This window comes from Ranitomeya variabilis, chromosome 5 (assembly GCF_051348905.1).
Source record: "Ranitomeya variabilis isolate aRanVar5 chromosome 5, aRanVar5.hap1, whole genome shotgun sequence".
NCBI classification, from domain to species: domain Eukaryota; kingdom Metazoa; phylum Chordata; class Amphibia; order Anura; family Dendrobatidae; genus Ranitomeya; species Ranitomeya variabilis.
This window is the reverse complement of record NC_135236.1, coordinates 689,624,723-689,647,632: the sequence shown is the minus strand read 5'-3', so window position 1 is coordinate 689,647,632 and position 22,910 is coordinate 689,624,723. Positions and strand designations below refer to the sequence as shown.

At 41.6% G+C, this 22,910-nt stretch overlaps 1 protein-coding gene across 1 annotated transcript in view; it reads right to left on the bottom strand.

Annotated features, from left to right (window-relative positions):
• The window catches only part of SLC15A5 (solute carrier family 15 member 5), a 138,417-nt gene that overhangs the window by 38,736 nt on the left and 76,771 nt on the right, over positions 1-22,910 (bottom strand). The window contains exons 4-6 of the mRNA XM_077263027.1: positions 15,577-15,797; positions 13,557-13,743; positions 1,408-1,596 (exon numbers count right to left, since the gene is read on the bottom strand). Of these exons, the coding sequence (XP_077119142.1) occupies positions 1,408-1,596; positions 13,557-13,743; positions 15,577-15,797 (597 nt within the window). The remainder of the gene's footprint in view (positions 1-1,407; positions 1,597-13,556; positions 13,744-15,576; positions 15,798-22,910) is intronic.

Below are 22,910 nucleotides of genomic sequence, written 5' to 3'. Positions count from 1 at the left end.
AGATTACGTGAGGGAAGGTATTGGGAGATTAGTTCAGAGCTATAGGGAGGGGACAGGTTGTGGATGGCTTTGTAGATCAGTGTTAGTAGTTTGAACTGGATTCGTTGGGGAATTGGGAGCCAGTGGAGGGATTTGCAAAGGGGAGAAGCAGGAGAGTAGCGAGGAGAGAGGTGGATTAGCCGAGCAGCAGAGTTGAGGACAGACTGGAGAGGTGCGAGAGTGTTAGCGGGGAGGCCACAGAGGAGGGTGTTGCAGTAATCGAGGCGGGAGATGATGAGGGCATGCACAAGAGTCTTAGTAGATTGTGGGGTGAGGAAGGGACGGATTCTGGCAATATTTTTGAGTTGGAGGCGACAGGAGGTGGCAAGAGTTTGAATGTGCGGTTTGAAGGACAAGGCAGAGTCAAAAGTTACCCCGAGGCAGCGGATTTCAGGTGCGGGAGAGAATGTGATGCCGTTTACCATAATAGATAGATCAGGTAGGGGGGATACGTGAGATGGGGGAAAGATGATGAGTTTGGTTTTGTCTACATTGAGTTTTAGGAAGCGAGAGGTGAAGAAGGAGGATATGGCTGGTAACTCCTTATAATAATAATTCCTGGAGGCGGCGTCCCCAGGAGATCTAGGTCACGCCCGTAGAACATAACCGCTAATTTACATATAACAAAAACCTAGATATCTCTGGAATAAGACATCAGATCGCAGATATTAAGGGGTCATGTTACTCAGCTTCCTATGACCTGCGGCCCACACAGATGGCTCAGAAGGGACGATCATTGACAAACTCCTTTCAAGTGTTATTAGTTAGGAGTGTGTTTGCTATCACTTAAAGGGTTAAAGGGAAAGTGTATTTCTCAGCTGTAGGCCAGCAGCATTAGTAGAAATGGGGAATTTATGGGGTGATGGCTGCTTTTCCCGATTTGACTCCTGGTAGAAGAGGAAGTCTCTTCAGAATCCCACTAGAGCTCCAACAAGCTTCGGATGGTGGCACTGCACCATACTGAGGTAAGAACTACCTGAAACCCTGCCCTTGGAGGTGGCTTAAAGGTGTGTTACACTGTGTATGTCTCATTCTTCCTTTGTGTTGTCCCTGTGACAGTGAACAGAGCAGGGTCCTTGGCAGCACAGAATATGGCTATACAAGCCTGTGTTTATCTGGTCTGCAGAGTACTGGTGGGTTCGACCGGGGTCTGCAGAGTCCTGGTGGGTTTGGTCAGGGTCTACAGAGTCCAAGAGGGTTCAATTGGGATTTGCAGAGTACTAGGGGATTCAGTTGGGAACTTCAGAGTCCCGGAGGGTTTAGTCTGCAGACTCTACTAGTAGGGCTCTACTGACCTGACCAACACACGTGACCTCCCGGGATTAGACCCTGAATGGGAGGAGTGCAATTATTTTATGTGACACGTACAGGCAGGAGCCACCATGACCTCGGCTATTCCCAGGAAGACATACTGTGGAGCCAGGTGGAGGCAGGACATAGATGACACCAACAAAACCTTTCCCGAGAGTGTCTGCTCCACCAGCGGAAACCACTTGCGATGGATTTCGTAGATTCCCGCAATGAGCAGGGACAAAGCAGCAGCGACGTGGCCACAAACTGTGGAGAAATGACAAATGGTTAATTCTCTAACCACCGAGATCCTGAGACCACAGGAATCTCCTCCACATCAGACTAAAGGCAAAGACTCCAAGTTACTGTTAATTCAAATCTAGGACCCCAGATCACTATTACTTTCCGGCCAGGGGGAAAACTACCTCCATTATTTATAGATGTCCCTTATGGACCTATGTTACAGTTATTGAAGACACATCTGGCTCCATCTAGCTGTCCAGTCCTAATTACAGAGACATGAGAAGAAATGGTACAAGACTGACAACTGGGAGCGGGAACCCCAAACTGACCCTTGCCCTCAGCAGGAGAAATCATGGAAACCATGAAGGCCATGCTCTGTCTATAGTGTACCGAACAACAACCAATTTTACTGCCCAACATGGACCCTAGACTACTCTTTAGTGAAGATCCTGGGTGTTGTGGAGGTTGAACCTGAGTCATACACCATATTCCAAATTATTTTGCAAATGAAATTTTTATCGGATTTTCGTAAATGGTCGGTGCAAATGACAGTCAGTCTAATAAAAGTCATCACCCGTTAGAGTACACATCGAATTTTATTGCAGAAACCTCCCAATGATAACAGTATAATCTCCAAAATGAATAAATCCTCACAATGCACTGTTCCAAATTATTAGGCACAGTAGAATTTCTAAACATTTGATATGTTTTAAAGAACTGAAAAGTCTCATTTGTGGAATTTGCAGCATTAGGAGGTCACATTCACTGAACAAAAAAGCTATTTAATGCCAAAACCTCCTAACAGGCCAAGTTACATGTTAACCCTAACCCTAAGGAACCCTTCTTTGATATCAGCTTCACAATTCTTGCATCCATTAAACTTGTGAGTTTTTGGAGAGTTTCTGCTTGTGAACACTGTTTAGGGGTGGCCGAATAGTAGGTTTATGCACCACAGCAAGCCTTTGAAGGATCTTACACCTTGAGGTTCGAGGGACTCCAGAGGCATCAGCAGCTTCAAGTATCTGTTTGCTGCTTTGTAATGGTATTTTGGCAGCTGCTCTCTTAATCCAATTAATTTGTCTGTCAGAAACCTTCCTCATTATGCCTTTATCTGCATGAACTCTGTGCTTTGTTTCAGTCACAAATCTCTTAACAGTACGATGATAACTCTTAAGTTTTCATGAAATATCTAATGTTTCATACCTTCTCCAAGGCATTGCACTATTTGATGCTTTTCAGCCGCAGAGAGATCCTTTTTATTTCCCATATTGCTTGAAACCTGTGACCTGCTTAATAATGTGGAACATCATTTTTAAGTAGTTTTCCTTTAATTAGAATCACCTGTAATAATTATCACATGTGTTTAAGATTGATTTCAGTGATCCATTGAGCCCTGAGACACATAACCATCCACGAGTTTATTTGAAAAACAAAACAATTAAATCTTTATGACACTTAAATCCAATTTGCATAATAATTTGGAACTCAGTGTAAAAGGTTGGCAATGAGGAATAATAAAACTAAACACATGGTGGAACTACATTATTGTTACTGGTGTTGAGAAGCCTTTGACCTCTATGATGAGTTTTAGTTTTCAACTTCACTAACCCAAATCCAGACTCACCACAGAAGCACAAAGCTTCTCAACATCTTTGACCAAAACTTATGCCCACCAGAAAGGTTGAAATATTCCTTATGTTAATAAATCTACAGTCTTTTTGGCGAGTGTAGGTGTTAGTTACTGATGTTGGTTATACTCTGGCACTCATGATAGGTCCAGGTTTGGTTACTGTTGTTGGGGAGTCTCTGACCTTTATGGTGGGTCTAGGTGTGGTTACTGATGTTGGGGAGTCTCTGACCTTTATGGTGGGTCTAGGTGTGGTTACTGTTGTTGGGGAGTCTCTGGTCTTTATGGTGGGTGTAGGTGTGGTTACTGATGTTGGTTATACTCTGGCACTCATGATAGGTCCAGGTTTGGTTACTGTTGTTGGGGAGTCTCTGGTCTTTATGGTGGGTGTAGGTGTGGTTACTTATGTTGGGGAGTCTCTGGTCTTTATGGGGGGTCTAGGTGTGGTTACTGATGTTGGTAAGTCTCTGACCTTTATGGTGGGTCTCTGTTTGGTTACTGATGTTGGGGAGTCTCTGGTCTTTATGGGGGGTCTAGGTGTGGTTACTTATGTTGGGGAGTCTCTGACCTTTATGGTGGGTCTAGGTTTGGTTACTGATGTTGGGGAGTCTCTGGTCTTTATGGGGGGTCTAGGTGTGGTTACTTATGTTGGGGAGTCTCTGACCTTTATGGTGGGTCTAGGTGTGGTTACTTATGTTGGGGAGTCTCTGGTCTTTATAGTGGGTCTAGGTTTGGTTACTGATGTTGGAGTCTCTGGTCTTTATGGTGTGTCTAGGTTTGGTTACTGATGTTGGGGAGTCTCTGGTCTTTATGGTGGGTCTAGGTGTGGTTACTGATCTTGGAGAGTCTCTGGTCTTTATGGTGGGTCTAGGTGTGGTTACTTATGTTGGGGAGTCTCTGGTCTTTATGGGGGGTCTAGGTGTGGTTACTGATGTTGGTGAGTCTCTGACCTTTATGGTGGGTCTCTGTTTGGTTACTGATGTTGGGGAGTCTCTGGTCTTTATGGGGGGTCTAGGTGTGGTTACTGATGTTGGGGAGTCTCTGGTCTTTATGGGGGGTCTAGGTGTGGTTACTTATGTTGGGGAGTCTCTGACCTTTATGGTGTGTCTAGGTTTGGTTACTGATGTTGGGGAGTCTCTGGTCTTTATGGTGGGTCTAGGTGTGGTTACTGATGTTGGGGAGTCTCTGGTCTTTATGGTGGGTCTAGGTTTGGTTACTGATGTTGGGGAGTCTCTGACCTTTATGGTGGGTCTAGGTGTGGTTACTGATGTTGGGGAGTCTCTGACCTTTATGGGGGGTCTAGGTTTGGTTACTGATGTTGGGGAGTCTCTGACCTTTATGGTGGGTCTAGGTGTGGTTACTGATGTTGGGGAGTCTCTGACCTTTATGGTGGGTCTAGGTTTGGTTACTGATGTTGGGGAGTCTCTGGTCTTTATGGTGGGTCTAGGTGTGGTTACTGATCTTGGGGAGTCTCTGGTCTTTATGGTGGGTCTAGGTTTGGTTACTGATGTTGGGGTCTCTGGTCTTTATGGGTGGGTCTCGATTTGGACAAAACTTTCTTTCTGAAATAGTAATATTTAGTAATATTTATTAAACACCAAAAGAAAATAGACCTCTAAAAATTAACCTTTATTAATGTATTTTAAAAGGGTCAAAAATACATGATTATACTAAAAATAGTGCAAAAATAGGGGGTCAACAGGGAAAAGAAAGTATAATAACTTGTCTAAGGGCTAATCTCTCCCTAAATGAGCCAAAAGGTTCACCCTACCTAACAGCGCAGTTCGGCACCCTCGTTGTAGATGTGATCGCACCCTCACTCAATGTCGGTAGCCCTTAGGGACCCTAGGGCACCCCAAACATCCTACACACTAAAATATACACAAAAACACACACAAACACAGCTGAAGGTAGTACCCCAGGCCAAATAAAGGTATAATAAAGAGATCAATATCTCGTAGTTATTGCCGTATGTTCCAGGAGGGACGCAGCCCAGAGGTACAGTCACATTAATACCCCAACAAAAATAATACAGTCAGAGTATGTAATCACAATAATAGTCTTTTTGGGGGCTACAGGTTAAACAAAAGAAATGTACAATCAATAACGCTATTGCACAGTGCCCATAATACTCATGAGGTCTCATAGCACAAATACAACTAATAGAACAAGTGGGTGCACAGTGAGATGACAAGGTACTGTGTTGTGAATTCTGTTCTTGGGCTCCATCCTGTGGTTACAAATGGTATTTTTGGGAGTTCTGCTCTTGGGCTCCCTCTAGTGGTTTCGAGTGGAACTTAGCAGCTGCTTTCACTAATCGGTTCCCTGGCCTTGTTATTTAACTGGGCTTTAGTCTGTAGTGGATGCCAGCTGTCAATGTTTCTTCCTGTGGATTCAGTCCTTTCCTGGAAGTTCTCTGTTGGCCAGTCCATTTCAGCTTAAGATAAGTTCTGCTAGTTTTTGGGTGTTTCCCTGCTTATGACCTTCTGTTCAGTTTAAGTTATGTCTCTTTTGTCCAGCTTGTCATTATGAATTATTCCGGCTAGTTGGAAGCTCTGGGGTCGCTGATTTGCTCCTCCACACCGTGAGTCGGTGTGGAGGTTATTTTTTGTAAACTCTGCGTGGACTTTTAGTTTTTTATACTGACCGCACAGTAGCCTTTTCTATCTCTGTCTATTTAGATAGTATTGGCCTCCTTTGCTAAAATCTAGTTTCATTTCTGAGTTTGTCATTTCCCTCTCCACTCACCGTCAATATTTGTGGGGGGCTATCTTCCTTTGGGGGTTTCTCTGAGGTGAGATAGCTTTCCGTTTCCATCTTCAGGGGTAGCTAGTTCTTAGGCTGTGACGAGGCGTCTAGGCAGAGATAGGCACGCTCCACGGCTATTTGTAGTGTTGGTGTTAGGAGTAGGGATTGCGGTCAGTAAAGCTACCACCTCCCCAGAGCTAGTCCATGATTGGTTTTACCCACCAGGTCATCTCAGTACTGCTCCGTAACCACCAGGCCATAACAGTACAGCTGGCCCGCAATGTGTTAAATGCATCTCAAAAGAGGGAAAAGAAAGTTCTGAGTCATTGTTTTTTTTTTTCTTGTCGCCTGTTTTGTCTTTTTTTCCCCTTGATTTTTGGATGGTGCAGGAGCTTGGTGCTGATATGGAAGTTCAGGGTCTGTCTGCGCGTGTTGATCATCTCGCTGCAAGGGTACAGAGTATCCAAGATTATGTTGTTCAAACTCCTGTTTCTGAGCCTAGAATTCCTATCCCTGATTTGTTTTCTGGGGATAGATCTAAGTTTTTGAACTTTAAAAATAATTGCAGATTGTTTTTTGCTCTGAGACCCCGTTCCTCTGGTGACCCCATTCAGCAGGTGAAGATTGTTATTTCTCTGCTGCGTGGTGACCCGCAGGACTGGGCATTCTCCCTTGAGCCAGGAAATCCTGCATTGCTCAATGTAGATTCATTTTTTCAAGCACTTGGACTGCTTTATGACAAACCCAATTCTGTGGATCAGGCAGAAAAAAATTTGCTGGCTCTGTGTCAGGATCAGGAAGCAGTAGAAATATATTGTCAGAAATTTAGAAAGTGGTCTGTGCTTACAAAATGGAATGAGGATGCCCTGGCAGCCATTTTCAGAAAGGGTCTTTCTGAAGCCCTTAAAGATATTATGGTGGGGTTTCCCACGCCTGCTGGTTTGAACGAATCAATGTCTCTGGCCATTCAGATTGATCGGCGCCTACGTGAACGTAAGATGGTGCACCATATGGCGGTGTCCTCTGGGCAGAGTTCTGAGCCTATGCAATGTGATAGGATTTTGATGAGAGCAGAACGGCAGGAGTTCAGACGTCAGAAGGGGCTGTGTTTTTACTGTGGTGACGCTACTCATGCTATCTCTGACTGCCCGAAGCGAACTAAGAGGGTTGCTAGGTCGGTTACCATCAGTACTGTACAGCCTAAATTCCTCTTGTCTATTACCCTGATTTGCTCATTGTCGTCCTTTTCTGTAATGGCATTTGTGGATTCTGGCGCTGCCCTGAACTTAATGGACCTAGAATTTGCCAAGCGCTGTGGTTTTTCTTTGGAGCCTTTGCAGAGCCCTATTCCCTTGAGGGGGATTGATGCTACGCCATTGGCCAAGAATAAACCTCAGTACTGGACACAGTTAGCCATGAACATGGCTCCAGCACATCAGGAAAATATTCGCTTTTTGGTGTTGCATAATTTGCATGATGTGGTTGTGCTGGGGTTTCCATGGTTACAGGTACATAATCCAGTGCTGGATTGGAAATCTATGTCTGTGACTAGTTGGGGTTGTCAGGGGATACATAGTGACATCCCCCTGATGTCAATTTCCTCGTCCCCTTCTTCTGAAGTTCCTGAGTTTTTGTCAGATTTACAGGATATATTTGAGGAGCCTAAATCCAGTCCTCTGCCTCCTCATAGGGACTGTGATTGCGCTATTAATTTGATTCCTAAGGGTCGACTTTTCAATCTGTCTGTGCCAGAGCATGCCGCTATGCGGAGTTATGTAAAGGAGTCCTTGGAGAAGGGGCATATTCGCCCGTCTTCGTCACCGTTGGGAGCGGGGTTCTTTTTTGTTGCCAAGAAGGATGGCTCCTTGAGGCCCTATATGGATTATCGCCTTCTCAATAAGATCACGGTCAAATTCCAGTACCCTTTGCCTTTGCTCTCTGATTTGTTTGCTCGGATTAAAGGGGCTAGCTGGTTTACCAAGATTGACCTTCGAGGGGCGTATAATCTTGTTCGCATCTAACAGGGTGATGAATGGAAAACAGCATTTAATACGCCCGAAGGCCATTTTGAATATCTTGTGATGCCTTTCGGGCTCTCTAATGCTCCATCTCTGTTTCAGTCCTTTATGCATGATATTTTCCGGGAGTATCTGGATAAATTCATGATTGTATATTTGGATGATATGTTTTTTTCCGATGATTGGGAGTCTCATGTGAAGCAGGTCAGGATGGTATTTCAGATTTTCCGTGCTAATACATTGTTTGTGAAGGGGTCTAAGTGCCTTTTTGGAGTTCAGAAGGTTTCTTTTCTGGGGTTCATTTTTTCTCCCTCGGCTATTGAAATGGACCCTGTTAAGGTCCAGGCTATTTATGATTGGACTCAACCCACATCTGCGAAGAGCCTTCAGAAATTTTTGGGCTTTGCTAATTTTTATCGCCGCTTCATTGCTAATTTTTCTACTGTGGTTAAACCTCTGACCGATTTGACCAAGAAAGGTGCTGATGTGGTGAATTGGTCCTCTGCGGCTGTGGAGGCCTTTCAGGAGCTTAAGCGTCGTTTTACTTCTGCCCCTGTGTTGCGTCAGCCAGATGTTTCTCTCCCTTTTCAGGTTGAGGTTGACGCTTCTGAGATCGGGGCAGGAGCTGTTCTGTCTCAGAGAAGTTCTGATGGCTCTGTGTTGAAACCGTGTGCTTTCTTCTCCAGAAAGTTTTCGCCTGCTGAGCGTAATTATGATGTCGGCAATCGGGAGTTGTTGGCTATGAAGTGGGCATTTGAGGAGTGGCGACATTGGCTTGAGGGAGCTAAGCATCGTGTTGTGGTCTTGACCGATCATAAGAATCTGATTTACCTTGAGTCTGCCAAGCGGTTGAATCCTAGACAGGCTCGGTGGTCTTTGTTTTTCACCCGTTTTGATTTTGTGGTCTCGTATCTTCCGGGATCTAAGAATGTGAAGGCTGATGCCCTGTCTAGGAGTTTTTTGCCTGATTCTCCGGGAGTCCGTGAGCCGGCTGGTATTCTCAAGGAGGGGGTGATTCTTTCTGCTATCTCCCCTGATTTGCGGCGGGTGCTTCAGGAGTTTCAGGCTGATAGACCCGACCGCTGTCCTGTGGGGAAATTGTTTGTTCCTGATAGATGGACTAGTAAGGTGATTTCTGAGATTCATTGTTCGGTGTTGGCTGGTCATCTTGGGATCTTTGGTACCAGAGATTTGGTTGCCAGGTCCTTTTGGTGGCCTTCTTTGTCACGGGATGTGCGTTCCTTCGTGCAGTCCTGTGGGACCTGTGCCCGGGCTAAGCCCTGCTGTTCTCGTGCTAGTGGGTTGCTTTTGCCTTTGCCTATCCCTGAGAGGCCCTGGACGCATATTTCCATGGATTTTATTTCTGATCTTCCTGTTTCTCAGAAGATGTCTGTCATCTGGGTGGTTTGTGACCGGTTTTCTAAAATGGTCCACTTGGTACCTTTGCCTAAGTTGCCTTCCTCCTCTGATTTGGTTCCTTTATTTTTTCAGCATGTGGTTCATTTGCATGGTATTCCGGAGAATATTGTGTCTGACAGAGGTACCAAGTTTGTTTCTAGGTTTTGGCGGTCCTTTTGTGTTAGAATGGGCATTAATTTGTCTTTTTCTTCGGCATTTCACCCTCAGACAAATGGACAGACGGAGCAAACCAATCAGACCTTGGAAACCTATTTGAGATGCTTTGTGTCTGCTGATCAGGATGATTGGGTTACCTTCTTGCCGTTGGCCGAGTTTGCCCTTAATAATCGGGCTAGTTCGGCTACTTTGGTTTCGCCTTTTTTTTGTAACTTCGGTTTTCATCCTCGTTTTTCTTCAGGGCAGGTTGAGCCTTCGGACTGTCCTGGGGTAGATTCTGTGGTGGACAGGTTGCAGCGGATTTGGACTCATGTGGTGGACAATTTAACATTGTCTCAGGAAAAGGCTCAACGTTTTGCTAACCGCCGTCGGTGCGTTGGTCCCCCCCCGGCTTCGGGTTGGGATTTGGTCTGGTTGTCTTCTCGTCATGTTCCTATGAAGGTCTCTTCCCCTAAGTTTAAGCCTCGTTTTATTGGTCCTTATAGGATTTTGGAAATTATCAATCCGGTGTCTTTTCGTTTGGCCCTTCCAGCTTCTTTTTCCATTCACAATGTGTTCCATAGATCTTTGTTGCGGAGATATGTGGTGCCCATGGTTCCCTCCGTTGACCCTCCTGCTCCGGTGTTGGTTGAGGGGGAGCTGGAAAATGTGGTGGAGAAGATTTTGGATTCTCGTCTTTCGAGGCGGAAACTTCAGTATCTGGTCAAGTGGAAGGGTTATGGCCAGGAGTTCTGCTCTTGGGCTCACTCTGGTGGTTTCGAGTGGAACTTAGCAGTTGCTTTCACTAATCGGTTCCCTGGCCTTGTTATTTAACTGGGCTTTAGTCTGTAGTGGATGTCAGCTGTCAATGTTTCTTCCTGTGGATTCAGTCCTTTCCTGGAAGTTCTCTGTTGGCCAGTCCATTTCAGCTTAAGATAAGTTCTGCTAGTTTTGGGGTGTTTCCCTGCTTATGACCTTCTGTTCAGTTTAAGTTATGTCTCTTTTGTCCAGCTTGTCATTATGAATTATTCCGGCTAGTTGGAAGCTCTGGGGTCGCAGATTTGCTCCTCCACACCGTGAGTCGGTGTGGAGGTTATTTTTTGTAAACTCTGCGTGGACTTTTAGTTTTTTATACTGACCGCACAGTAGCCTTTTCTATCTCTGTCTATTTAGATAGTATTGGCCTCCTTTGCTAAAATCTAGTTTCATTTCTGAGTTTGTCATTTCCCTCTCCACTCACCGTCAATATTTGTGGGGGGCTATCTTTCCTTTGGAGGTTTCTCTGAGGCGAGATAGTTTTCCGTTTCCATCTTCAGGGGTAGCTAGTTCTTAGGCTGTGACGAGGTGTCTAGGCAGAGATAGGCACGCTCCACGGCTATTTGTAGTGTTGGTGTTAGGAGTAGGGATTGCGGTCAGTAAAGCTACCACCTCCCCAGAGCTAGTCCATGATTGGTTTTACCCACCAGGTCATCTCATTACTGCTCCGTAACCACCAGGCCATAACAGTACTGCTATATAATTAGCTCTTTCTTGTTCCATCAGTCAAAATAGCCTAACGCCCAATCTTTATGTAAAAAATATGGGTACAAAACTAAACATCAAATCACCATACAGAAATCCCACATAATAGTGGTATTAACCCCTTAAGGACTGCCAATAAGCCTTTTATCGGCGGCAGTTAAGGGTACGCTTTTTAACGGCGCTGAGAAATAAGTGTATAGCGCCCCACAGGGTCGGAATTCCTCTGGGGTCTCAGATATCAGGGGTAGCTGAGACCCCAGAAAACATGATTTAGGTCACTTTTTACCGACCTCAGTGTTGTGATAGCTGTTATTATTGTTATAACGGCAACCACAAAAAAAAGTCCGATTTCCCATATCATTTTTTGCTCCTCTGATGTGATCAGCACCTGGCAACAATAGGAAATTTTTCCTATTGGTTCATTTTGATCACTGTTATAGACCCTATCACAGTGATCAAAATAAAAAAATATCAAATCAAACCCCCTTAGTTAGGTAAAAGGGTTAGGGTTGGGCTAAAGTTAAGGTTAGGGTTGGGCTAGGGTTTGGGTTGGGCTAGGGTTAGGGTTGTGGTTGGGATTAGGGTTAGAATTGGGATTAGGGTTAGGGGTGTGTTGGGGTTAGGGTTGTCGTTAGGGTTAGGGTTAGGTTTCCACTGTTTAGGTACATCAGGGGGTCTCCAAACATGACATGGCACCACCATTAATTCCAGCCAATTTTGCGTTCAAAAAGTCAAATGGTGCTCCCTCCCTTCTGAGCCCTGCCATGCACCCAAACAGTGGTTCCCCCCACATAAAAAAATTGGTTCCAAAATAATTTTTTGTGAAAAAAGTAAAATGTTCATTTTTTTTTTCTTCCACATTGCTTTAGTTCTCGTGAAGAACCTGAAGGGTTAATAAACTTCTTAAATGTGGCTTTGTGTACCTGAAGGGGTGCAGTTTTTAGAATGGTGTCACTTTTGGGGTATTTTCTGTCATATAGACCCCCAAACTCATTTCAAATGTAATGTGGTCCCTAAAAAAATGATTTTGCTAATTTTGTTGGAAAAATGAGAAATCGCTGGTCAAGTTTTAACCCTTATAACGTCCTAACAAAAAAAAAATTATGTTTTCAAAATTGCGTTGATGTAAAGTTTACATGTGAAAAATGTTATTTATTAACTATTTTGTGTGACACCACTCTCTGATTTAAGGGTACAAAAATGAAAAGTTTAAAAATTAGCAAATGTTCAACATTTTTGCCAAATTTCTTTTTTTTCATAAATAAACGCAAGTCATATTGAATACATTTTACAGCTAACATGAAGTACAATATGTCATAAAAAAAAATTCTCAGAATCAGTGGGATAGGTTGAAGCTTTCCAGAGCTATAACTTCATAAACTGACAGTGACAATTTTCTACTTAATGACCACTAAGAGGTTAATCCAGTCTCTTCTCATTCTACTTTCAGAAACCAGCACATAAATGAGTACATAATCCAATATCAATAGCCATGAAAAACAGATTCCACATAGTCGTGGTACTTATCAGCCATTTCAGCTCCCTCTTATGCCCAACGTGTTTCCCCCTTAGAAAGTACAAGGGTTCATCAGGGGATTCAGGGTTGAGGGCTTCAGTGCTCCCCATGGCCGAAGTCAATGCTGACGTTGAGCGGGGGTGTCATCACATCTACAACTTGGGTGTCAACCTCCGCTGGTAGGTAGGCTGAACCTTAGGGCTCATTTAGGGAGAGATTAGCCCTTAGACAAGTTATTATACTTTCTTTTCCCTGTTGACCCTCTATTTTTGCACCATTTTTAGGATAATCAAGTATTTTTGACCCTTTTAAAATACATTGATAAAGGTTAATTTTTAGAGGTCTATTTTCTTTGGGTCTTGATTTGGTTACTGATGTTGAGTAGTTTCTGGCCTTTATGGTTGAACTGTATTTGGTTACTGATGTTGGTAAGTCTCTGACCTTGATATGTGGGGTCTAGGTTTGGTTACTGATGTTGGGGAGTCTCTAGTCTTCATGGTGGTTCTAGGTTTGATTTCTATTGTGAAGAAGTTTCTAGTCTTCTTGGTGGGTCTAGGTCTGGTTACTGATGTTGGGAAAACTTGCTTTTATCGTGGGTTTAGGGTTGATTACTGATTTGGGGGGAGTCTCTATTCTTCATGGGGGGTCTAGGTTTGGTTACTGATGTTGGGGAGTCTTTAGTCTTCATGGTGGGTCTAGGTTTGGTTACTGATGTTGGGGAGTCTCTAGTCTACATGGTGGGTCTAGGTTTGGTTACTGATGTTGGGGAGTCTCTAGTCTTCACGGTGGGTCTAGGTTTGGTTACTGATGTTGGGGAGTCTCCGACCTTTATCGTGGGTTTTGGGTTGGTTACCAATGTTGGGTCTAGGTATAGAGGAGGCTCCTGGCTCATTGATACCAAGTGTTGCCTGGGTGATTATATTGATATATAGCTCCATGACTTATGATGTCATCACTGGACACCTTTCCTGGACAGATGACCATTCATGAGGACACTCACCTATTAACATACAAGGTAACAGCTGGTATCCTCGCTTGGAGAACAGGAAGGAGTGGACTCTCTCCAGACAAGGCGTCAGAAGGATAATGGGGATGATACTTATCACCTTCATGGCCGCAATGGGGAGCAGGAACCCATTAAGGCTTAGGTTACAGTTCATAGACTGAATAAAAAACCCAGATGAAACCTACAGGAGACAAAAGATGGGGTAACTGTGGTGATCAGGGTCACTGTGGTGCTGTATGGGATGAAAAACACAGAAACAAAAACAGCAAACTAATGTGAGGTGACACTGGGTAGGATGGAAGAATGAACCCGTATTCATATAGTTTAGAACATCCTCATGGATAATGGTTCGGGTAACTAATGTGGAAAATATATGGGGTACAGGGGATTAATGGTTCGGGGGTAATAAGGCTGGAGGTGCACGGGGTACACGAGAGTAATGGTTTGGGGTAACCAAGGTGGGAGATATATAGGGTATAGGAGAGTAATGGTTCGGGGGTACTAAGGTGGGAGACATATAGGGTACAGGGTATTAATGGTTCAGGGGTACTAATGCTGGAGGGGCATAGGGTACAGGAGAGTAATGGTTCGGGGGTACTAAGGTGGGAGATATATAGGGTACAGGGGACTAATGGTTCGGGGGTACTAATGCTGGAGGGGCATGGGGTACAGGAGAGTAATGGTTCGGGAGTACTAAGGTGGGAGACATATAGGGTACAGGGGATTAATGGTTCGGGGTACTAAAGCTGGAGGTGCACGGGGTACACGAGAGTAATGGTTCAGAGGTACTAAGGTGGGAGATATATAGGGTACAGGGGACTAATGGTTCAGGGGTACTAAGGCTGCAGGTGCATGGGGTACAGGAGAGTAATGGTTCAGGGGTACTAAGGTGGGAGATATATAGGGTACAGGAGAGTAATGTTCGGGGTAACTAACGTGGAAGATATATGGGGTACAGAGGACTAATGGTTCGGGGTAACTAAGGTGGAAGATATATGGGTTACAGGGGACTAATGGTTCGGGGGTACTAAGGCTGCAGGTGCATGGGGTACGGGAGAGTAATGGTTTGGGAGTACTAAGTTGGGAGATATATCGAGTACAGGGGACTAATGGTTCTGGGGTACAAAGGCTGAAGGTCCATGGGGTACAGGAAAGTAATGGTTTGGGGTACAAAGGTGGGAGATATATACGGTACAGGAGAGTATAATTGTTTGGGTTACTAAGGTGGAAGATATATGGGGTACCGGGGACTAATGGTTTCGGGGCACTAAGGCCGTAGGTGTATGGGGTACAGGAGAGTAATGCTTTGGGGGTATTAAGTTGGGAGATATATGGGGTTCAGAAGACTAATGGCTCGGGGTAGTAAGGCTGTAGGTGTATGGGGTACAGGAGAGTAATGGTTCAGGGGTACTAAAGTGGGAGATATATACGGTACAGGAGAGTAATTGTTTGGGGTACTAAGGTGGAAGATATATGGGGTACCAGGGACTAATGGTTTGGGGGCACTAAGGCTGTAGGTGTATGGGGTACAGGAGAGTAATGCTTCGGGGGTATTAAGTTGGGAGATATATGGGGTACCAGGGACTAATGGTTTGGGGGCACTAAGGCTGTAGGTGTATGGGGTACAGGAAAGTAATGCTTCGGGGGTATTAAGTTGGGAGATATATGGGGTACAGGGGACTAATGGCTCGTGGGTAGTAAGGCTATAGTTGTATGGGGTACACGAGAGTAATGGTTCAGGGGTACTTAGGTGGGAGATATATACGGTACAGGAGAGTAATTGTTTGGGGTACTAAGGTGGAAGATATATGGGGTACCGGGGACTAATGGTTTCGGGGCACTAAGGTTGTAGGTGTATGGGGTACAGGAGAGTAATGATTTGGGGGTATTAAGTTGGGAGATATATGGGGTACAGGAGACTAAAGCTTCGGGAGTTCTAGGGCTAGAGACATAGTGTTACAGCTTTTTCTGCTATGAGATGTAACTGAGGGAATGTTCCTCTTTCTTTGCCCACCTGAGCGGTGCAGATTCGGTATAGAACTTGAAAGACAAATAGTGGAAGGAGCCTGATCAGCGCTTTCGCATTTTCCACGTGGGATTCACTGTAGCAGCCGCCATTATATTCCTTAGCACGGTCTAGCCAGCTGGAAACATGTCCCCCGACATGGCGGTAATGAGAGCAGCACATTCTTACTGCATTTATGAACACGCCAAATGTCACTGCGAGAGAACCTGCTGATAAGACAAACATGGAAACCCTCATCATGTCAGATAGTAGAGCAGTGACCTTTCAGACCACGTGAATTGCAGGGACCCAATAATGAATGAGTATGTGATAACAGAAGAGATGGATCAGGTCACAACTTCCCATCGGTCACCTGGGTGAGTCGCGCCTTGTCATTGGTTGGAGGAGTGTCTAACTTATTTTGTCATGTAGGCGAGACAAGATCTTCCTATTGAAAAGAGTCACCCACCAGAATCCAACAATGGTGCAGTGCATCGAAGGCCAAGAACTCACAGGAAAGCAGCATGCACCATGGACATAAAATACTGCAAGGACTAAGCTTAGAAACACAAAAAGTGGTCTCCTACAAAACGACTGCACAAAAGTAGACAGGTGCTAATGGATTCACAGGTCACAGTTCACTGGACATGAGGCCCAAGACTTATCTCCTACTGATGCATCCACGGCTTCTCTGATCATTAACCAGTCTGGTATGTGTCATGCCATAATGATGACGGTGCATTGTGCCAGCCAATCAAAAAAAGGAGCCAGGAAAGCTGCAGGAAACAGCTGACTCTTGGAGATCTCATCCAGTGGCTACAGATTAACCACGGGTCAGTTTGCACACATATTGTGGGCTCTGACCCCCCCTTCTCTCTGTGTTTCTGCTGGCAGAGATGTGTGTATGTGGATCCCAAATCCCTCATGGCCCCCCCACAAGAAGTTTTATGCACTTGTAACTGCACAAATCTCCCTCCAGCTCCAGCTGAAACTGGTCTGATCTGTCTCAAAAGACAGGAGGTTCTTTGTTCTATTACAGTAAGATAATGAGCCACCGATTTGGGCTAGAAAAATAATAAGTATATATTGCTAACTTCCATCGGTAGATCTGTCAACCACTGTAACCACTAGTAGCTAAACGCAATGAGTAAAAAGTACGGATTTCTCCGGAACCGTGTGGAACAACTAGGAGAATTTGGTATCAATCATCAATCATTTGGGGCTTCGCCTACCAGCATGGTTTTGCCTGAGATGATCAGAGCACATGTGAGTTTTATCTTTCTTCTTTAATCCATGTTATTTTAGAATTGCTTTGCACATACATACTTTGTCTCATATTGTAACATCTTTATATACCTTTTTATAAACACTGCCTGATCTTTATGGAGTACATTATTTAAAATACTAGCTTCGTTCTCCTGCTCTAAAACGTACCCCAAGTCTTCTGAAGGGAAATACGCTACTGTTTTGGGTTAGCTTCCCGTTAATCGAAGCTGGTGGCAGCATACCTTGTCCTGCGCTTTTGGGAGTCGTTGTAGTGACGGCGGCGTTGATAATTATTGTTCCTGCCTGAGTGGGAGTAGTTATATCGCCCTCGCTTCAATGTGCCCAATAGCCAGTACAGAGCAGGCAGCCTTTCTGGTGACTAATTACCCTAGGTGCAGTACCTAATCTGACCAGAGGGTAAGGGGGTGCCAGAGAGCTGCAAGTTTTCAAGCACAACTGTAAAGCGGGATATACATAAATCCCTGCAGTTTGTGATATTGCAAAGCCTTGTTTATGTTTTCATCACATTGGAGCAGTGGTGGGATAACTAAGATAAGCCCTCCGCACATGTGATAGCCGTGGGCTGGCCAAAGGTCACCCCGATCGTGATGTACTGTTGACAGTCATGGAGTGAATCCGTAACAAAGTGTAAAAATAAAGAATAAGGTGGGAAGTGTAAAGAAAAAACTGTAATGAATGAAGAATAATGTGGAAAGTGTAAAGAATAAACTAATGAATGAAGAATAAGGTGGGAAGTGTAAAGAATAAAATTTAAAGAATGAAGGATAAGGTGGGAAGTGTAAAGAATAAAATGTAAAGAATGAAGAATAATGTGGGAAGTGTAAAGAATAAAATGGAATGAATGAAGAATAAGGTGGGAAGTGTAAAGAATAAAATGTAAAGAATGAAGAATAAGGTGGGAAGTGTAAAGAACAAAATGTAGAGAATGAAGAATAATGTGGGAAGTGTAAAGAATAAAATGTAATGAATGAAGAATAAGACTACTTTCACACTAGCGTCGGTACGGGCCTGTCACAGTGAGTCGGGCCGACGTACCGACGCATGCTGTGAAATAAAAGCACAACGGGGGCAGCGGATGCAGTTTTTCAACGCATCTCCTGCCCCATTGTAATGTCCGGGGAGGAGGGGGCGGAGTTCTGGCCGCTCATGCGCGGTCGGAAATAGCGGACACGACGCACAAATAAAGTTACATGTAACTTTTTTTGTTCCGACGGTTCGCCAAAACATGACGTATCCATCGCATGACGGATGCGACGTGTGGCCATACGTCGCAATGTGTCCCTAATGTAAGTCTATGGAGAAAAAACGCATCCTGCAGACAACTTTGCAGGATGCATTTTTTTTCCTAAACGACGCATTGTGACGTACTCCAAACGACGCTAGTGTGAAAGTAGCCTAAGGTGGGAAGTGTAAAGAATAAAATGTAAAGAATGAAGAATAATGTGGGAAGTGTAAAGAATAAAATGTAAAGAATGAAGAATAATATGGGAAGTGTAAAGAATAAAATGTAAAGAATGAAGAATAATGTGGGAAGTGTAAAGAATAAAATGTAAAGAATGAAGAATAATTTGGGAAGTGTAAAGAATAAAATGCAACGAATGAAGAATAATGTGGGAAGTGTAAAGAATAAAATGTAAAGAATGAAGAATAATGTGGGAAGTGTAAAGAATAAAATGTAAAGAATGAAGAATAATGTGGGAAGGGTAAAGAATAAAATGTAAAGAATGAAGAATAATGTGGGAAGTGTAAAGAATAAAATGCAATGAATGAAGAATAATGTGGGAAGTGTAAAGAATAAAATGTAAAGAATGAAGAATAATGTGGGAAGTGTAAAGAATAAAATGCAATGAATGAAGAATAAAGTGGGAAGTGTAAAGAATAAAATGTAAAGAATGAAGAATAATTTGGGAAGTGTAAAGAATAAAATGCAACGAATGAAGAATAATGTGGGAAGTGTAAAGAATAAAATGTAAAGAATGAAGAATAATGTGGGAAGTGTAAAGAATAAAATGTAAAGAATGAAGAATAATGTGGGAAGTGTAAAGAATAAAATGTAAAGAATGAAGAATAATGTGGGAAGTGTAAAGAATAAAATGCAATGAATGAAGAATAATGTGGGAAGTGTAAAGAATAAAATGTAAAGAATGAAGGATAATGTGGGAAGTGTAAAGAATAAAATGTACAGAATGAAGGATAAGGTGGGAAGTGTAAAAAATAAAATGCAACGAATTAAGAACAATGTGGGAAGTGTAAAGAATAAAATGCAATGAATGAAGAATAAAGTGGGAAGTGTAAAGAATAAAATGTAAAGAATGAAGAATAATGTGAGAAGTGTAAAGAATAAAATGTAAAGAATTAAGAATAATGTGGGAAGTGTAAAGAATAAAATGTAAAGAATGAAGAATAATGTGGGAAGTGTAAAGAATAAAATGTAAAGAATGAAGAATAATGTGGGAAGTGTAAAGAATAAAATGTAAAGAATGAAGAATAATGTGGGAAGTGTAAAGAATAAAATGTAAAGAATGAAGAATAATGTGGGAAGTGTAAAGAATAAAATGCAATGAATGAAGAATAATGTGGGAAGTGTAAAGAATAAAATGTAAAGAATGAAGAATAATGTGGGAAGTGTAAAGAATAAAATGTAAAGAATGAAGAATAATGTGGGAAGGGTAAAGAATAAAATGTAAAGAATGAAGAATAATGTGGGAAGTGTAAAGAATAAAATGTAAAGAATGAAGAATAAAGTGGGAAGTGTAAAGAATAAAATGTACAGAATGAAGGATAAGGTGGGAAGTGTAAAAAATAAAATGCAACGAATTAAGAATAATGTGGGAAGTGTAAAGAATAAAATGCAATGAATGAAGAATAAAGTGGGAAGTGTAAAGAATAAAATGTAAAGAATGAAGAATAATGTGAGAAGTGTAAAGAATAAAATGTAAAGAATTAAGAATAATGTGGGAAGTGTAAAGAATAAAATGTAAAGAATGAAGAATAATGTGGGAAGTGTAAAGAATAAAATGTAAAGAATGAAGAATAATGTGGGAAGTGTAAAGAATAAAATGTAAAGAATGAAGAATAATGTGGGAAGTGTAAAGAATAAAATGTAAAGAATGAAGAATAATGTGGGAAGTGTAAAGAATAAAATGCAATGAATGAAGAATAATGTGGGAAGTGTAAAGAATAAAATGTAAAGAATGAAGAATAATGTGGGAAGTGTAAAGAATAAAATGTAAAGAATGAAGAATAATGTGGGAAGGGTAAAGAATAAAATGTAAAGAATGAAGAATAATGTGGGAAGTGTAAAGAATAAAATGTAAAGAATGAAGAATAAAGTGGGAAGTGTAAAGAATAAAATGTAAAGAATGAAGAATAATGTGGGAAGTGTAAAGAATAAAATGTAAAGAATGAAGAATAATGTGGGAAGTGTAAAGAATAAAATGTAAAGAATGAAGAATAATGTGGGAAGTGTAAAGAATAAAATGTAAAGAATGAAGAATAATGTGGGAAGTGTAAAGAATAAAATGCAATGAATGAAGAATAATGTGGGAAGTGTAAAGAATAAAATGTAAAGAATGAAGAATAATGTGGGAAGTGTAAAGAATAAAATGCAATGAATGAAGAATAAAGTGGGAAGTGTAAAGAATAAAATGTAAAGAATGAAGAATAATTTGGGAAGTGTAAAGAATAAAATGCAACGAATGAAGAATAATGTGGGAAGTGTAAAGAATAAAATGTAAAGAATGAAGAATAATGTGGGAAGTGTAAAGAATAAAATGTAAAGAATGAAGAATAATGTGGGAAGTGTAAAGAATAAAATGTAAAGAATGAAGAATAATGTGGGAAGTGTAAAGAATAAAATGCAATGAATGAAGAATAATGTGGGAAGTGTAAAGAATAAAATGTAAAGAATGAAGAATAATGTGGGAAGTGTAAAGAATAAAATGTAAAGAATGAAGGATAAGGTGGGAAGTGTAAAAAATAAAATGCAACGAATTAAGAATAATGTGGGAAGGGTAAAGAATAAAATGCAATGAATGAAGAATAAAGTGGGAAGTGTAAAGAATAAAATGTAAAGAATGAAGAATAATGTGAGAAGTGTAAAGAATAAAATGTAAAGAATTAAGAATAATGTGGGAAGTGTAAAGAATAAAATGTAAAGAATGAAGAATAATGTGGGAAGGGTAAAGAATAAAATGTAAAGAATGAAGAATAATGTGGGAAGTGTAAAGAATAAAATGCAATGAATGAAGAATAATGTGGGAAGTGTAAAGAATAAAATGTAAAGAATAAAGAATAAGGTGGGAAGTGTAAAGAATAAAATGTAAAGAATGAAGAATAATGTGGGAAGTGTAAAGAATAAAATGTAAAGAATGAAGGATAAGGTGGGAAGTGTAAAAAATAAAATGCAACAAATTAAGAATAATGTGGGAAGTGTAAAGAATAAAATGCAATGAATGAAGAATAAAGTGGGAAGTGTAAAGAATAAAATGTAAAGAATGAAGAATAATGTGAGAAGTGTAAAGAATAAAATGTAAAGAATTAAGAATAATGTGGGAAGTGTAAAGAATAAAATGTAAAGAATGAAGAATAATGTGGGAAGGGTAAAGAATAAAATGTAAAGAATGAAGAATAATGTGGGAAGTGTAAAGAATAAAATGCAATGAATGAAGAATAATGTGGGAAGTGTAAAGAATAAAATGTAAAGAATAAAGAATAAGGTGGGAAGTGTAAAGAATAAAATGTAAAGAATGAAGAATAATGTGGGAAGTGTAAAGAATAAAATGTAAAGAATGAAGGATAAGGTGGGAAGTGTAAAAAATAAAATGCAACAAATTAAGAATAATGTGGGAAGTGTAAAGAATAAAATGTAAAGAATGAAGAATAATGTGAGAAGTGTAAAGAATAAAATGTAAAGAATGAAGAATAATGTGGGAAGTGTAAAGAATAAAATGTAAAGAATGAAGAATAATGTGAGAAGTGTAAAGAATAAAATGTAAAGAATGAAGAATAATGTGAGAAGTGTAAAGAATAAAATGTAAAGAATGAAGAATAATGTGGGAAGTGTAAACAATAAAATGTAAAGAATGAAGAATAATGTGGGAAGTGTAAACAATAAAATGTAATGAATGAAGAATAATGTGGGAAGTGTAAACAATAAAATGTAAAGAATGAAGAATAATGTGGGAAGTGTAAAGAATAAAATGCAACGAATGAAGAATAATGTGGGAAGTGTAAAGAATAAAATGTAATGACTGAAGAATTATGTGGGAAGTGTATCCTGAGCCCTATTGATACGTTTGAGAAAGCTCGGATTGTGACCCTCCGGTCATCTTTGGTATTTTGCTAGGACTGTTCTACGTGTTATTTGCCTGTTTTGTGGTTTATTGCCACACTGTTTACCCTCATACTGTGTTGTCTAAGTAGCATTATGCCCATGTTATAAGGAGAGCAGGCGTTCGGTGGGATGATCTTTGGTCCATGCAGTTTCCACTAGTGCACCCACTGGACCCCCATGTCTCCACAATATGACTTGACGTGTTTTTAATCGTTGTCCTTGCATTTAAATTAATGTCTAATAACAAAATAGTATTCTATTTACATAGGTGTGAGCTGCTGTTTTTTGACTGTCTTCCTATTGGCCAGATGGGTGAGTCTACGTCTTTCTATAGATCGAATGTATGAGTGTCATATTCCTATAGGTTGGATGGATGATTGTATGTCTTTCTAATGGTCAGATGGATGAGTCCTCATCTTCCTATTGGTTGGATGGATGACTCTACGTTTTCCTAGTCATCAAATGAATAAGTCTCATCTTCCCATTGGAAGAATAAGGCTACTTTCACACTAGCGTCGTGCACTGCACGTCGCTATGCGTCGTTTTGTAGAAAAAACGCATCCTGCAAAAGTGCTTGTGCAGCGCCCCAGAGTCCTGGTCGTTGCAGTACTGTGGCTCCGCCACTAAGGGGAGCTATGGTACGTCTGATGGCACTGAAGGAGTTCATCTGACCAGGTATCACAGACACCAAGACATTTCACAGCCGGGCCTTCAGGGGGAG